Here is a 17,929-nt window from a genome sequence, read left to right as displayed (position 1 = left end):
TATTGTATGTTGCACTAACAAATCAAGGAATTTTTAACCTTCTCAGAAAAAACATTTTGGTATATCATTAGTAAAATAATTCAAGTATTCTTTATTTTAATCCAAGCAGAAAACATGAAATTAAATGATTCTTGTACTGTTCTATACAGAACTTTCTTAAAGGTTGTAATCCTTTTGGTGACAAGTAACAGAGCATACATCACATGAACCAAGACTACACACTGCATGTGTATTAGACATTTAGCACAGCTTGTTAGGTGTGATGAGTATATTTAAGTGCTTAAGTAGATTTTTGAGTCATCATTGTTAAAAAAGCTTAATCTAAGAACGTAAAAAGATTCCACTTTCTATTTTAGGCTTAACTCAGCAATGGCAGAAATTCCATCCCTGTGACACCATTTTTATATAATGCAGATGTAGAAAACTCATACCCATCACAATTTAGTTTTGTAACCTAAATTTTGTGTAGTATCAGAAAATCAGAATTGAAAGGAAAAGGCAACTATATTCTTAGAGCTCTTATCTCTCTCTTTGGCTGCTCAGAATTTTTAGTTACTACTGTCATGTTTCATGTAAGTGAAAAAGGCTTATTGGTTAACTTCAGAACATCTGCAGATCTTTGATGGATTTGATTTCTTATAAGTGAACCGTTATTGGATAAAGGAGATAATTTTACTGCCCCAGCCACCTTAAATTTGATACCATTAAATGGCAAACAGGGTACGCTGCAAAACCTGGCAGATACCTATGGAGGCAGGTCCATTTCTGCAAGAGGAAGGAAATCCAGAAACAAGGAGGAAGAGGTATGCTTGCTGCATGTTTGCCACTTTGCTCATCACAAAAATAGCACTATTTTGACCTTGACTGTGCCCAGTTTCCCTGCATAATTCTGTCTGTGTAACAAAATTAAAGGATTTTTTTTAATTTTTAGGAAATAATTTACTGTTAATGTACTAAAGTTTGGGTGTGTTTAATTGTTTTTGTTTTTAAAATAATCAAAATAATAGTTGCTTTCATCAATCTTTTTCAGAGAGGTTCTTGAATTTGATGCACATAGGTATAGCTATATCCTAATCCTGTTGTGATAAATGCAACCTTTTCTAGCTTTCAGTAATGTAAAGTGTATAATTAATACTACATTCCAATAAACATACATTCCAATTTTCTGTATTTTAATTACATGAGAATTTTTCTGGAGATTGGTATATGCTGGTGAAGTGATAACAATAATGTTGGAGGGTGGTTCACCCATTTTATTTCTTTATGGAATCTGATATATTTTAAGTTAACTGTACTGGAGAGAGTTTCCAAAGAGCTGAAACTTGTTTCATTTCTTTGTGTTAGGAATATTTGGCAAGATTGAGACAGATCCGGCTACAAAACTTTAATGAACGTCAGCAGATTAGAGCAAAACTTCGTGGAGATAAGGTTGGTTTAAAAATAATCTTAAATACTTATGGAAATTGAGTGTGGGATGTGTTCTTTTACCCCTGGTGGAAGACTTTTGGTTTTGGCAGTTTTATATAGACATATGTTTTAGACAGTATATATTGTGAAAAAAACTTGGAATTCCAGAGCATCAAACCTTTCTTGTATACCTCACCTGCAGAACATGGAGCAGTGATGAGTGGTGGCAGGTGAGAGCCTGGCATTGTAGGCTACTTTCCTTGCAACAAGAGGCACATTAATCTTTTCCTGACTTATTAAAGCTTCACATCTTTTAAAACCAATCCTCCTTGAAAAACCAAACAAATAAAACCCCCACTGATCTCAGAGATGAAGCTCTGTTCAAGTAAACATTGCATTTAAGCAAGGAGTTAGTGAAACTGACCCCTGTTAGTCATATAGTTGGTTAAAATATTCTGACTAGGCACTCATATCACTCAGCTTTTAAATACATGAACTGATGATAATTCCATGAAGACTTTCACTTTGCAGAATGAAGCTGCCAGTTCTGATGGACAGGACTCTAGTGATGAAGCAGAACTGAAACGCAAGAAGATAGAAACGCAGAAGGTAAGTGTAGAGTGGGAGGGGATGGAAGTTACTGTTGTCAAATATGTTTTTATATCTCATGAATTTTCTTATATTTCATTTTTCTAGCAATAGTTTGTTCATGTATCCACTACAAGGGGAATGAGGGGAGTTTAACTGTAGAGAGAAAACTATTGTGTTCAGCTGCCTTATCTTGGTAATTTTAAAACACATGCTGAGGCATCCTTGCAAGTCAAGGATTTTCTGTATCCCAGCCTTTGAGATTTATCTCTAGGGTAGCTTTAGTCCTAATGGCAATTTGGTATAACTAAAACAGCATTTTGAGACTGAAAGGGTAAGGGTGATGTACCTAAGACAACATCTTTATTTTACTTAAATAATAAAGGAAGGCAAAACTCCTTAAATGGGCTGACATTGGTTATGTGTGGATTGGAATGCGAGTTATATAACCCTGTGAAGAATTACATTTAAAACAGGTGCATTTCATATAAATACAGTGTTTAATTAGAACTTTATTCCATGTGGTGGTTTTATATCGATAACTAGTTCACAAAACTATACATAGCAACTATTGCTCTTTTCCATTCCATGATGTTCCCCCCACCATCTGCAAAGTACAGTGTAAAAACAAGCTAACCTGATGCCTAACCTGAAAACTCGAGGTGAAACAGCAAGTGAAGCTTTTTGTGTATAAGTTGGTAAAATTTAAACATAATATTTAATATTTTTTGATTAATGCATATGTCTTCAAAGATAATTTTAAGTAGAGTTTCTAATTTTACATTCATCTGTTTAAGATTACTATGTAGACTGAAAATACAACCATGCAAATCAGGAACTGCAATTAAATTTTCAGGAGTTGCCATTATTTCAGTATAGATCATCAGTTATTATATGTGTGTGGTGATTTTGTCAGTGGAGTCCTCCTTTCACAGTCTATGCAGTAGCGAGAGAAAGAGAGATGAGTAATCCAAGAATATACCTTCTTAAAATGTTCCATGAAATAGGCTGCTGATGATTTTAAGTTGATCTTTTTTTGCTTGTTTACTGTAGGCCCAAGCAAATGCTCGTGCAGCAGTTCTGAAGGAACAGTTGGAGCGAAAGAGAAAGGAAGCATATGAAAGAGAGAAAAGAGCCTGGGAAGAACATGTAAGAAAATAAATCTGTTACATACAGTCAAAGTATGTCGGGCCATATCTTTGTATAAATAAAATCCTATATTGTGATTTTTCAAGACAAGTAGTTCTGAAATTGGAGAGAGTATCTTGTGTCAGTCAGAATTCCCTAATTAGAAGCCTAATCTTAGGTACGCTTGCAGGAAGACTTCTGAACATCCTACCTAAGAATCATTCGGATCACCCCAACTATCGTATTAATCGTCTGTTAATGACCAAAACTTATTTTATTTGCTTTTACTTGTGTGTGCTATGGAACAAGTGCAACTAGTAATACTATGACTAGAAAAAGCAGGATGTGAAGCTGACAAAGTGACATGCAGTGGGCAGTTGTCTGTTGTATGAATGTGTGGCATTATTGTCCTTTTGTAAGGATTATGTGACCCTAATTGATAATACTGTGTTTAATGTGTAAAGTCCTGAAGTAAGTTTTAATTTTTTTTTAATTGCATCTATACAGCTGATTGCAAAAGGAGTGAAGAATCTTAACGTGCCTTTTCATGTGGAAGCTACAGAACATAGTCCTATGGATGGATTACAGGAGCCTGGAGCAGCTCTTCCTAAGCCACAACTTCCAGTGAAGCCTGGTGTACCTGTCATCTCCATGACTTCTGCTTTGAAGGAAGTGGGTGTGGTAGGTACTTTTGCAAAGAGGGTAAAATGAATGGAAAGGTAATAAATACTGACTGGAAAGAGAATGTTTAGAGAAAATGTATTGGTTAGCTAGGAAAAAAAATGTTAAAGATATTTGTTGCTTCTAATTAGGGAAAAGAAATTATAAAAAATATAAAAAGAAACCAAAGCTTGAAAGCCGTTGAAACACATCTGCATGCTGAAACTGAAATTCATGTTTTGAGCAAAAAAGCTTATGATGAGCCCTAGGTTGCAGTTTCCATTTTGATCAGGGCAGTTATGTTCAGTCGAAGAAGACATCAACTTCCAGCATTTTCATCAGCCCCTTGAAGAGAGAAGTTAATGAGTTGGTTACTTGGTGGAAGTGAGCAGATAAATTTGGAATGATAGGACTGTGTTATATTAATGATTGATTGTTTTCGGTGAGCCTGAATGTGCTGAATATTACAGAGAAGACAAAGCTTAAGATTCTTGAGTCTGTTAGTGCTGTCTCTTCTTGTTGTCTAAAACAGTATCCTAATTTCTATTCTGCGTGTTGTTGGTCCTGATATTGTAAAAACTTATATATTTACCTCAACTGCTTTATGTTACAATTGTGAAACTGAGCAGATGAGTGTAACCTTGTACAATATAAATTTTTAACACAATCGATGTTAATTTGAAGGCTAGCTTTTGTACATTTGCCTAAGCTCTTTGTAAATTCAGTGTAGTGTGGTACTTCATACTCTATTCAACCCTGAAGGCCATAGTTATGGAAATAGAGTAAAACTTACACTAAAGAATATATGTAAAATATAAAATGTTATACACTGAAAGATGTCAGTTAATAGCTGGAAAAATAAATCATATGTTGGACAAATACTTAAATAATATTTTTTAATAAAGCATTTTTTTTCCACGTGGACAGTTTGTCACACAGTAATGCAAGACAGTGACTATAACAGGCTAAAAAATAGCGCACAGAGCATTTTGAATTGGAGAATACAAGCCTTGTACACAGATTATAAATTCTACATTTTTGCCTTCAGTATGTAGTTTGCTTCTTTACATATCACTAAATTTGTCTCTTTTCCCTTATGTTTTTTCTTCATAAATTATCCTTGACTCTGTGCTTGCCACTTTTTTGGCTCTCTTGTAGAATTACTCATTTGTAGCATCGGAATTCGGTGTTATCTTGCTGTAGAGGTCAGATCTGGCTTTATCTCTACATGTTTTGTCTTCTAAAATCTCATTTGTCTGTTTAAATTGAATTATTCACTTGCTCATCACTTTTAGATAATGATTGGTTCAAAGATGAAAGGTGCCCTTGAAATTCTGTATTTGGGACAGAATAAAACAGAATAATCAAGCATTCTGTTTCAGTCTACCCGCAGTTGTCATTGGAAAGGTTTTATTATGTCTGTTACTATTCTCAAGATAATATTTTTCTGACATGTTCTTCTACTTTCTATTTCATGCTTCTGGGACTTAAAGGATGAACATGTAATAACTGCTGTCCAGGAGTCTGAGGAGGAATTAAAGAAGCCAGATTTTGCAATACAAGTATGTCAAATTATATTGTGTCATTTAGGTATCTTTTCAAGAAAGGTGCTATTTTAATACATATGTTGGTCCTTCTTTCAGAATAAGCGAGAAATTCTGAGAAGATTAAATCAAAATCTTAAAGCTCAAGAAAATGAGAAGGGAAAAAAGGAGGGTAACGATACCTCTGAATCAGCTGCATCTGAAGATGGTAAGGAACAACAAGGTGACCAGCCATTTCTGGGAGATCGCAAAAAATGGGAATCTGGGGCGTCTGAGTTGGTCGTTCCTCTAGCTCAGCTGTCTATGGAAGATTCTTTCTCTGGAGCAGAGTGTAAGTTTGTGGTTTTTTTTGTCACCGTGGTATTAGTAAATCAGTTTGCCATGTGTATTGTGTGTTTTTATAAACCAAGTACTCTTTATTATTATCCTCTTGTTATCAGTTGAATGTGATGCACTTCTAAAAAGTGGGTGGTTATGTATTCCCATTAATAAGGAATAAGGCACAGGCTGAGTAGTTAAACATCCTGCAGGAGATTCAATAAATAATTTCATCATTTCAACAACAGTTACCTAATTAAATGAGTGGTTACTTTCTTCTTGTCTTTTAAATTGGCACTAATTTAACAGAAAGAATAAAAAGTATTTATATGAAAGCTTGTTATCTAACTTGAAAATCCTGTTGTAATATCAGTAGTAAAAAAACAACTGAGGGTTTTTCTTGATTTAGATCTATAGCTTCATCTAATCTATAATCAAGATTGTTATTCCAGATTTTCCACTTGCCTTCTCTGGTCTTTTGGTTGAAACCTCTTTTTCCTGGTTTCACTATATCTTACTAAAAGTCTGTTTCACATTGTAGAAAGAAATAATCATTGAGAATGTGACAGACTTGCATCTTTGCATAGTAGTTTTATAGTGCTAGAATCAAGAAACTTCATTTACTCTGTTTTTCTTTGGAGGGAGAATTAACAGAAATAAATACCCAAGGATAGCAAGACAAGAAACTTATAGTTTACCATTTCAAGTAAAGTTCAAGACCATTCCATGCCAATGTTAAGCATTTCTCATACTGCTTTCTTTTGGAGTGTCTGAATTTCTGAGAAGAGCTGCTGCTGCTGGTATTAAGTTGCATATGTCAACTGGTATTGAATAACTGTTATTGATTGGAATTGGCAGAAGAAAAGCTCTAGATAAGCACAGTCTTTAGGCTGTCTGATTTGGAGTGAGGTGACATGAGTTCTGGCTTTGTCACCTTTTAAGTTTTGTGGAGGTTGTTTGTTTGATTATTTATTGTATAGAAAATGAATAAAAATTTCTAATTTAGAAAAGTTTTTATATTTGTGTTTGTGTCCCAACAGGTCAAACTCTGGGAGAAGTAATTAAGTTAGATATTGGTGAACCTCACAGGAAAGTCTGGGGCAAAAGCCCAACTGATTCAGTTCTTAGGATCCTAGGGGAAGCAGAGCTGCAGCTGCAAACTGACATCCTTGAGGAGCAAGATGAGATAAATGGTAAGCAATTATCTGGTAATTATCTGCACTGCAAGTGTAGTGACAGTTTATCTACTGAGAAAGATTTTGAAGTAATAGAAGCATATTCTTATATTCTCTCTTGCTTTCTACTTCTGGGTGTTGCCTCAGTTCTGAATGTAAGCACAAGCTGATACTGGAGGACACCAAAATATTTCAAACTCAGTGAAGTGGTAAGAAATTAACCAGGGTGTGCTGAAAGGAAAGGATCTTCATTTCGCTGAAAAGTCTTAAACTTCGCCTTTTAATAGAAACAATCCTATTTTTTGAAAGGATGTCATCATCTGAATATTTCATTAGATACTTCCTGTAACTTTGTTGGCAGCATGTGACTTATATATCAGTTGATTTTATTTTTTTTCTGCCCAGTCAACTCCTGCCCTTAGTTCTTTCTAAGGACAAAGGACTTACATTTATTCCAAATATAAACTTGTACTAATGATAATAATGTAATATAAGAAATTAAGATTTTTAATATTTCTAGCTTTCTTCTTTATATAATTGTACTAAAAGCATGCAATTTTTTTCTTCTGTTTTCCTTTAAAGAGACAAAAATTCCCAACTTACCTTATTAGCCACATTGTAGTTTATTATCCAAGTATAGTAAGTAAAGCACTGTTTACATAATAGAATTGTTTTCTGTTAGGTACTGCGGAACTTCTTGAAGGAGATAATCAGTCTTCATCAGAGGAGAAGGAAGAGAAGGCTTTTTCTTCTGTTGGAGTTCAGTCTGCAGTACCAGTTGGTGTTACAGAGGCTGTCATAGCTGTACCAGAAGAATCTCAAAGAGCTGGACCCACCGTGGTGCAAAGCAAAGCTGTTATGCTGGATGGTAACTCATTTCATCAGTAATTCTACTTAAAATCTGTTTATTGAATGCAGTAAGTGAAGTAACGATCCTGTATACTTTTATATCTTCCCATAAGTAATGTGCAGGTTTTTATTAACACATTTTAAGTAGGACCAGGTGCTTTCTATGCCTGTGTTGTAATCTGATTCAGTAATGTATTTAGAGATTTCCTGAAACATTTTTTCTGTGCTTGTAGAAAACTTTAGAGTACAGGTAGAATTCTAAAGTGCTTCAAATTTTTTGTTGTTAATTTGGTGGGGTTTTGGTTTGTTTCTCCCCATCAATAGTGCTGGAATCTTTTCTCCTATATGATACCAGCATCCTTTTGATCTCTAGGGTCATGTTACTGGAGTTTTTAGAAGACATGGTTCACTGGAACTTTAAGATACTCTTCTGGTATCAGAAAAAAACCAAAACTTTTAGCTCTGGGATTACAAAACTGCTGTTTCTGCAAAATTATTTAAGATGAAGGATTTAAGTGTAATCTTAAAATGTACACTTCCCCATCTTTTTGCTTGATTGGAATTAATTTTTAATAAGGTAAATGACTATTCATTTTAGAGCCTGATGATTTGGAAGCAGAGGTGCTAGAAGAAATGGAAGATAAAATGCACCAGAGTAAGGAGAATAAGGAGTTGCCTAGCACTGTTAATGAAGTGTGGGTAAAAGAGAAAGAAGATGCGTAAGTACTCTCTTCTGACCTCTCTCTCCAATTCAAACAACTGAGCCTTAAGTGAGTTTTATTTGGACATGTCATTTAAAATTACACTTAGCTAAAGCTTCGCTGCTCGCTGCTGTGTTAATTTTACTGCACTTGATGACTTCCATAGATTAATGACCATTTTTTACATGGCATTTCCCCTTGATGTGATGTGTTATAATAGGGCACAACATGATGGAATGAGTGAGGCAGCTTCAGAAAAAGAAGCACTCAACAAGGTGCAACCACAAAAGGAAGCTCCAGCAGGTCTGTGCAAGTCTCATGTTCCATGGCTTGGCAGTGTGGGGTGCTTGAGCCATCCCTTCTCGCTTCATTAACCCCAAATGAGCAAGTTTTTATTTGCTTCTTCAGTTCTTACTTCTAAAAAGGAAATTTCTGATGGATTAGGAAGACAAATTGTGGGTATTATGTTTGTCACTTTGGAGGAAAACATGTTACAAGAAAGCTACACTGTGCATAGATGAACAGGACAGTGGCCCATACTGATGAACGTCATCTTTCTGAATGTTACACCTTTTTCACATTACTATTTAGGATGTTATGAGATCTGATTATTTACTTAATAGAAGTGTTGCTTTGTTTATACAGATTCCAAATTAATACTGAGCTGCAGCTCAATGTTTTAAGTGGCTGCTAATGACAATCTTTGTTGCATAGAAGAATTGCTTGTTCTTGGAGGTCTGGGAAGTAACTTCAGAAAAAACATAGTCCATACTGTAAAGTATCATTGATGATACTCTTGCATCTAGTTAAGGGTGGCTTAAGCAAACTAGATGGGTTTTTTTCCCCTGTTTGGGCAAATTGTATTGAGATGACTTCAAGGAGATCGAGTATGAGGTGATAAGCAATGGGTGAAAATGGATGATACAGTATCAGACATGGACTGGATAATGAGAAAACAGAAGGCCTGAGAACAGAGCAGGCTATAGCTGAGGGTTGTATGTTCTCCAAAAGTTAAAATGAGAAAATTTCACATTATAATTGCATTTAATAAAATGATCAAAAGTATTTTAATACTTTTCAAGTGCTATCTGCTTTTCTCTTTAATTGTATAAGAGAAATTAGTTAAGTCTATTCACAGCAATTATTTTTTCCTTAAGTATCTGGGGGTTTTAATCTGGTTAGATTTGTAACAGAGTTTCTTTTTCCACATCAGAAACTTGTTCCAGTGACTCTCAGCAAGCTGAACCCTTATTCCAGAGGGTAATACAGCCCACAGCTGTACCAACAGCCTCACCAGTTCTGTCAGCTCAGTCTTCACAGGAAGAATCTTTTGTACCTCGTTCACGTTCCATATCACCAGCAAGAAATAAAGGCCAAAGTTCACTGTTGATTGGACTTTCTACGGGACTTTTTGATGCAAATGACCCAAAGGCAAGTTCAAATAACAAAAAAGAAACACTTTTTTGTTCTGTAGTATTATTCTTACTTTCTTGTTGAAGTTGAATAAGCCCAGAAAGATGCCACAACTCTTTCAACTGGTGTTTGTATTTGTCAAGCCATGTTTGCCCTGTAGTTCAGCTGCACTGTGCTCATGATATCAGCAAGTCTCATGCAGCAGTGAAAGTCTCTGGTTTCACCATTCAACATTCTATGTTCCAGGTGTTTGTGGAGGAATTCCTCTCTTTTTCTGAGACATTACTGAGGGAGTTCATGAAAACATTCCTAACTTGCCGTATCTGCTTTCTCCCTTTTGTGCAGTCTTTTAGAATGATCACTACCTTACCGTCATAAACAATCACTGAACAGGGCAGCAAAGATATCTTGTCATTTCTGGAAACCAAGTGATTTTTTTCCTGTGGGATCTAATCTACTAGCACAGCCTCTGGCTGTGAAGCAGGAAGCCTGAAGAGCAGTGAAATCTCATTTTAAAGTATTTTGTAAACTCAAGCTGTCTTTAATATTGTTACCAACCAAGCTTTCTATTGCCTTTCTAGATGTTGAGAACATGTTCACTCCCAGATCTTTACAAACTGTACAGAACTTTAGTTGATGTTCCCAGTGTAGCAGATGTGCAGCATCAACATAATCTTGAAACAGATGATACAGAAGATGAGCAAGCCAAAGAAGGACCCTCTGACTCTGAGGAGATGTGAGTGTATCAAGTTTATCAAGTATTTTAACTGGCATCTTAGTTAAGAATGTTTTTGGTTAGACACTAACTGTTATACACACTATACCAGCACAGAGTTTTTACCCAGATTTTGAATATTTTGTTTTGAATTACCATTTACTTTATGCCTTGTTGCAGAGAATTGAGAAGCTAATGGGGTACACTGCATACAATAGCTGTCTAAATTTCCTTCCCAAAATCTATCCAAGGTGTTACTCTGTCTGATGTCTGCAACTTGCATTTTGCTCAAGCATCTCAAAGTTGATTGCTATTGCTATTGCTCTTCTAGAACTAAAAATATCTTGAATATTTCCTTTCTTTCTGTGTCCTGGGAATCTTGCTCATTTATCTCCTCTACTGTTTAATTAGAATGTTCTTCAAGTCCCTCAAAATCTGACCCTGGAATTGACTGTTCCCTACAGCTTTGATAGTCTCGTGTATCTAGTCTGCTTAGATCTAGATCTCTGTTTTGCTCCAGACACATTTTTATCTGGATTGAAAATGTTATATTTGCCAGGGTTCTGTAGTCGTGCACAAATACAAGGATTTTGAAATTACCTTACTAATAAAGTTGAATTGAGGACTTATTCTCTTTTTATGAGACTGTGGGTTATCTGTTTATTCCCTGTGTGTTGCATGATACAAAGGTATCAATGCTGTAGTCATATTGGACTGAGGTCACAAATAGTTGGGGGAGGAGGGTGGAGGGTGTCTCTTTTTTTCCCCTCCAGCTAGACTGGCTTTTCAATTTGCTGCTAACAAAAAAAAAAAGCTCTTTCTACAGGGTTTGTCTTGCAAAGTATTAATTATATAAACTTTATATCACATTCCTTTAGTATGTTTGGAGAGACAGACACAGATTTGCAGGAGCTCCGGGATTCGATGGAACAGTTGCTTAGGGAGCAGCCTGGTGAGGAACTGAGTGAAGAAGAGGAGTCTACTTTAAAGGCTAATGCCATGGAATGCATAACAAATGGTACTGAGCTGGATGAAGGAGATGAAAATAACCCCAGCAGTGAAAGTGCTCTTAATGAAGAATGGCAGTCAGGTACAATTTCTGTTATACCTGTTTTATAAGTTATTTATTCATGTTAAAAATTCAGATAAAGAATAATGTTTTAGCTTTGTTAACTTCTAACAAAGTAAAACTCTAATTGATAATTTTTATGCATAAGTTTTAAAAAATCACATTATATTCAGACTTTCTGAATGTTAAGGTCAACATCTAAGCAACATTCTATGTTGCAAATTAAAGCTTGGCTGTTTGTTGGGTAGTGATGGGCCTTTTTCTCTAAATTGTCTAAAACTTGGCTTCAAGGAAGATCAAAGACAGAATGCATTGTATGTCTTGAATAATTCATGGCTAGAAGTGTGAAAAAGAAATATCAATTGACATGACTGGAGTATCTGGGATTCAGCTTAAATTACAGTTAAGTAATTTAACAGGCAGTCAGAAGGAACATGAAATTGTTCACCTTGTCCTTAGCCAAAATTAGATATTAATGCAGTCAGACTAGAAGTGAGACAGATAAATTAATTACTGCTTTTAGCATTTTGCATTAGCTATGCACAACTTCCTGAAGTCTCATTTCTGTATTTTAAATTCTTGTGGAAATGGAAGTGTTTTACTCTTGCTGGAAAATGAATTGCAACTAGAAATATAGTTATGAAAAGATATAGAAAATCAGTAATTCATGTAAAACAAAGCTTCTGTGTAATTTTTATTGAAGAAAATTTTCAACAAATCAAACATCTAATAATACATTCCAATAATTATTATAAGGTAAAATAGACTTTGTTAATGTCTTCAATTTTGTGGCATGCTGATGTTATACACTGATAACATGCAATACTGTCTGTGTCTGCGATTCTGCTTGTAAGTGCTGGAGTTTAATACCAATGTCTTACCATCTATTCCATAAGAATTTCAAGTTTGATTGTTGGGGCAGGGAGTTAGGCAGGCCAGCCTTCAAAAGGGTAACAAATAGAACTTGAGACAAAATCTTCTCAAGATCTAGATGTTAAATAGAGGATTAGAAATAACTTAATGGGTTTTTAACCCATACACAACTTTTTATTTTATTGATACTTTCTTATTGATTTGACTGTTGATACTTGAATGAAGGGTGTGATTTGATCAGGACTACGCCTTACACTAGTTATATATAAGAATTGTAAGCAGTAGACTTGTAATACTACCTTATGAAGTCTGTGATCTACCAGGAAATAGTATTTAAAGGTTTGATATTATACGTTTTGAAATGTATGAAGTTTTTCCTTGGTGGACAAGTTCTCTCCAAATTTGAATGCTTATTTAAGAAAGTATTTTTTTTTCTGCATTTTACAATGAAATTTTATGTTGGGATTCTGTCTTATATTTTTAAAAAACATCCTTTTTTGTTAATTTACCTCACGTTTTACCATTACAAACCTGTTTTCAAGGTTTCTGAAGCCTATAAGCAAAATTATCTTGATTTCTCTCCTGTCTCTCCTGTATCTTATTGCACTTCTTGGCATACTTAATTTGCTACACAAAGGAGATGCACTTATAAAAGAACAAGGAACTCTGTAGCTAAATTAGTACTCGGTTTTTTAGACTTGCTTCATGGAACAAGATGCATCTCAGGGCAGAAAGCATTGGATGGGTAACATACGTGTCCTCATTTTTTGCTAGAAGACTTATGCTTCATTAAGGAACTCCTTTCCCGTTTGTGTGGGACAGCCACCAACCCTTCATGAGTTTCACCTCAGAAATTTATAGAGTGGTGGTATGGAACTTGACGTGCTTAGCTAACTAAAATTCTGCTTTAAGACCATATCATGTTTACCTTCAGGCTGAATACCCCTATGGCTAATTGTCAGAGTGGGGATTTAGTGGGGATAGCTGGATGCTTCCCATTTGGGATTCAGGATTTTTTTCAAGAAAGGGACTACTCCTATTTTCTTGCATATTGTCAGAACATCTGCCAACATTATCCAGTGCTTCTGAGCTTACCTGTTTGGTTGCTTTTAAAGGGTATTTGGTTTAGAGATTTAGAAGCAACATTAAGAGTGTAGAACTGAGGGGGTTTTACTGTTGTTTTCTTTCTTTCTAGATAATAGTGATGGAGAGATTGCCAGCGAATGTGAAGAATGTGATAGTATCTTCAGCCATTTAGAAGAGCTGAGATATAACCTGGAGCAGGAAATAGGCTTTGATAAATTAATTGAAGTTTATGAGAAAATAAAGGTTTGTGGAATAAGCTCAAGTGGAAATATTTGAAGAAACAAGCACCTAGGACTGTTTGTTGTGCCAGTTAACTAATTACTTTGTGTAACTAGAGTAAAAGGTTTTTTCTATAGTCTTTTAATCTGTTTTGGCACACTAAACTGTTATCAGAGAAAATGCCTGGCCAGTGGATTAAAGAGAAAATCATCTGGTTTAACCATGAATTGCATTTCATAGATTTGAACTACTTCATTTTATACCCATTTTAATTTTGGCAACATGGTTTGTTCTTTCCACTAGGCTATACTTGAAGATGAAGATGAAAATATTGATGTTTGTTCAACTGTAGTTCAGACTGTTCTTGGAAATGAACACAAACACCTGTATGCCAAAATACTTCATCTGGTAATGGCAGACGGAGCCTACCAAGAAGGTAATCTCAGTGTATCCTGGCAATTATGGCTTGTCTTTTATGTTCCTTCTTGGTCATATACAATATAGGTTCTAATATACTTTTAAAACATCATAGTATCACAGAATTGTATCACAGAGTTTAGAATGTGTCTGTGCTTTGGTATATTGATTGACTAAATAAATTAAAATTTTCCACAAAGGCTATTTTTATTCCTGCAACAAAATTTGGCAAACTTTGCTGACCATTCTGATTTAACAGAATTTGCATGTGCAGTCAACTGTAACAATAATTGGCCTGCGGTCAACTGTAACAATAATTGTACAAAAGGTACAATATAAATATTTAATTTCTGTAAAACAGTTTCACAGATGGGGAAAGGAAATTCCAGCACAAAACTTGCAGAATCAAAACCAATTTTATCTTTAGAATTAATGAACTTTTAGCTAAAATAGTATTATGCTTTCTATAATGTTACTTTTAATAGGTTGCACCATCACTCCTTTTCAGAAATTTCATGGAGCTCTTTATCCTATAATTAGCATTTTTCAGAAGACCTTGATGTGTATGTACCATCCATCTTATTTGGTGTCTCAGTAATACATGAAAATAATTTATTTTGCCCTGGAGCCCTGCCCAGCTTAGCAGAGGTTACAAGGCAGATGGATGTTGCTCCATCTTTCAGAGTCACGCTTATGAAAAACCACACAGACCACCATCAGCAACAGAATGGTTTTGGTTTTTTTTCATTTCTCTCATGTCAGTAATTTAACTGCAGTTATGTATTTTTAGCTGTCTAGTGGTGAAAGTCTTCACTGAAGAGGAGAAAAAGAAGAAATCTAAAATTTTAATTAGTTTTATAGAAATCAGAAAGATCATACATTGGCTTTAGAAACAATGATCACTATTTAATGCATTTCAATTTTTAAAAAAATATTCTAATGCATGTTAACCAATATGTACTTTCTGCATCTTTTAAATTCTTTTACAAATGTGTTGCATTGGTAGTGCAAGGTCAAATAAGGGTACAGCTTTCTATGAATTTTATATGTGAATACTTGGGGGGGTGTCTTAAAACTAGTTAGAAAGCCATAAACATTTTTTTTTTAAATTCTAATCCAAATTACATTTTCCCAATTTTTTTTTCCCCTACTCATATAGAACTGCTAGGTAAGGACAATCATTTCCATGTTGTTTTCATGCTGTATTAGAGAAGTGTGACAGAGAAATGTCTGAAAAATATTTTTCAGGCACAATTTCTTGATTTAGTGGCAGATTTGGAAAGATGCACCTTAGTAGTCCATTTTTCAAGTGTCCAGAAGACTGGCAATGTAAAATAATAAGAAAATGGTTACTATAGTGTCACCATTTTCTTTTGCTTACTACTCTGCTTTAAGGATAGTTTAAAACTAGTACTAAAAGACTTAAATGAAAATTTGCTGAAATGTTGGCATATAAATTATAAGCTGTTGTCTGAGTGAATCCTATTAAAATGAGCTGACTTTCATCTGGCAAAATGCTGATTAACAAGTGGCTATTTTTATTAGATTCAATTCTAATTCTGTATTTTACAAATCTGTGGTATCATCCAAAAATGATAAGAAAAAGTAATTATATACATTTCAGACACTTGAATTAAAAAGCCCTATGCTAATAGGGGTGAATAGAGGACAAGTGACAGAATGATCTTCATGAGCTTCTGTCTCAAAAGCCTTATACTCTTCAAATAAGAAATGCTGAGAGAAAATCTCTGTTCCTCTATCCTAAGAGGATTGTTCTAACTGAAGCAGGCCACTTGAGGTGCAGCTATCTTAAATTCACTAATCCAAGATGACACGATGTTCAGTATTTGTGTGTAGTGCTTTAAGGCAGCTTTGGTCATGGTCACCTCATTGGTGACAGACTTAGTATATTTATATTCTTATGTCATTGCTTACTGAATTGTGGTTTCTAGATTGTTTTGTAACCCTAGCTTCACTTGTGTCTGTGTGTGTCTCCTTTTCATACTGTCTCTCCCCCTCTTCTACTTTGTACAGGTAATGATGAATAAACCTGACTCAGGAAATTTCATAGTGCTTACTACACACCGGTGTCCGAAGTCCACACAGCTGAACAGCAGATTGTAGTGGAGAATGTAACATGGGGCAGGAGAGGCAAGACTTGAAAAAAGAATGTTGATTGTATGAAAAAGAGAAAAAACATGCCTTTTAAACTGAGATACCTTTAGCGTTCTCTTGTGTGGTTTGCATATGTGTTCCTTAAATATTAGGTGCCCAAAATTTTAAAAAAACCCACACCAAGCAACCAACAACAACAAAAAAGATCAACAAAACCCAAAAACCTCAACAAACCAAACAAAAAACCCCCAAACCTGTAACCTCTCAAATTTCAAAAGAAACAGAGAAAGAAATACCAGTATATATTCTGATACAAAACTGAGACCTATAATTAAAACAGAATTTCTGCCATATGAGCAGATAGCTGGTATGGTTGAACAGTTGGAAGTATTACTGTTTTGTGGAAGTACTCACACCCAGCTATTCACTTACATACTTCTTTATACCTCCACAAAGAAATTGCTTTGGTTTTTAATGACCCTCATGATTTTTTAAATGTATCTTAATCTAGTGGTCCATTTCCAGCATTTGACTTTTATTGTATTTTGAAGCTGAAGGCTTCTGTCACATCTGAAATATCTTGATGGTGTTTCTTAATTAGAGCAAACTGGTACATAAGTCAGCATTGAAATGTCTAGGGGGTTTGGGATTGTAAAATCCATTTGGACCTAGAATACTCTTTTTTCCAAAATTTTTCTTCTTATTGTTGTTTTCTTCTTCTTCCTCTTCCCAAAAATCCCAGTTGTTTACCTCTCTTGAATTTTGTAATCTGGTCAATGATGATGTACTACACTGTTGAACTAAAAAGGGGAGGGGGTTTTCAGTTTGGCTTTGAAGTCTGTGTATTCTGGTCATTGCTGCAGCAGCCACAGGGGAAAATGAAACATTGCAGCCACAAGTGCTGTGTAATACTTCACATCTTCTGGCTCCTGTATTGTACAGCTTGGTTTCCACCACCCTACAAGCAAAACCAGGTTTCTTCTGACACACTTTTCCTCGTTCCTTGTGTCGAAGCAGTGCTATACAGGGCAGACATTAAGGATTCTGTTGTTTTCCAGTCATCTTCTCTGCGTCAGCTTTACTGGTTTATCCATTACAGTAAGTCTCTTGTTATGAATTTGATAAACTGTCAAACTTCCAAGTGCCCTATTGAAGAAAAATAGGTTTGGTTTCTTTTTTTTTCAGCTACAACCAGTCTCAATCTAAAACTGTCAAAACTTGCTTTTCCACAAAGTAAAAACAAGTATATATATATATATATATATTTATTATTTCAACTGTATATGTTTTTTGTATAATTGCTTTATGGTGTCATTATTAAAATTTTGCCCACTGAAAAGGGTTAAATTTTTTTAGATACCAAACTTACTCTAGTTCAGCAGTATCGTGGGAATCTGCGGTGAGAATAAAATTATTAATAATAAGAATAAAAAATTGCCTTTAATAGATTATTCTTTATATTCTTTTTTCTTTGATAAATACCTCTTACTTCATCTGATGAGAAACTATGATAAATTCTTGGAAACAGTGTTGGTTCTGGTCTGTGCTGCTTCTTTTCTCATTCCGTTTCTTTCTTTATTTCCTTTTGCTTAACTTCCCACAAAAAACTTTTTACCAGGTTTCTCATCATTTCACTTTCCACTGCTGCATAA

At 34.9% G+C, this 17,929-nt stretch overlaps 1 protein-coding gene across 15 annotated transcripts in view; it reads left to right on the top strand.

Annotated features, from left to right (window-relative positions):
* Positions 1–17,711, top strand: part of NEK1 (NIMA related kinase 1) — a 44,241-nt gene extending 26,530 nt beyond the window's left edge. For 7 of the 15 annotated variants that reach the window (XM_059844516.1, XM_059844510.1, XM_059844514.1 and 4 more), the window contains 17 exons: positions 720–803; positions 1,345–1,428; positions 1,924–2,016; positions 3,049–3,144; positions 3,631–3,804; positions 5,277–5,345; positions 5,427–5,658; positions 6,686–6,838; positions 7,503–7,688; positions 8,268–8,388; positions 8,591–8,673; positions 9,584–9,801; positions 10,365–10,519; positions 11,377–11,588; positions 13,636–13,769; positions 14,049–14,181; positions 16,197–17,711. In XM_059844516.1, coding sequence (XP_059700499.1) covers positions 720–803; positions 1,345–1,428; positions 1,924–2,016; positions 3,049–3,144; positions 3,631–3,804; positions 5,277–5,345; positions 5,427–5,658; positions 6,686–6,838; positions 7,503–7,688; positions 8,268–8,388; positions 8,591–8,673; positions 9,584–9,801; positions 10,365–10,519; positions 11,377–11,588; positions 13,636–13,769; positions 14,049–14,181; positions 16,197–16,210 — 2,241 coding nt within the window. In that variant the 3' untranslated portion in view covers positions 16,211–17,711. The remainder of the gene's footprint in view (positions 1–719; positions 804–1,344; positions 1,429–1,923; positions 2,017–3,048; positions 3,145–3,630; positions 3,805–5,276; positions 5,346–5,426; positions 5,659–6,685; positions 6,839–7,502; positions 7,689–8,267; positions 8,389–8,590; positions 8,674–9,583; positions 9,802–10,364; positions 10,520–11,376; positions 11,589–13,635; positions 13,770–14,048; positions 14,182–16,196) is intronic. The other 8 variants (XM_059844519.1, XM_059844518.1, XM_059844512.1 and 5 more) reach the window with 4 other exon arrangements.
* The last annotated feature ends 218 nt before the right edge of the window (positions 17,712–17,929 follow it).

This window comes from Haemorhous mexicanus, chromosome 4 (genome assembly GCF_027477595.1).
Source record: "Haemorhous mexicanus isolate bHaeMex1 chromosome 4, bHaeMex1.pri, whole genome shotgun sequence".
NCBI classification, from domain to species: Eukaryota; Metazoa; Chordata; class Aves; order Passeriformes; family Fringillidae; genus Haemorhous; species Haemorhous mexicanus.
This window is presented reverse-complemented; position numbering and strand designations above follow the sequence as displayed.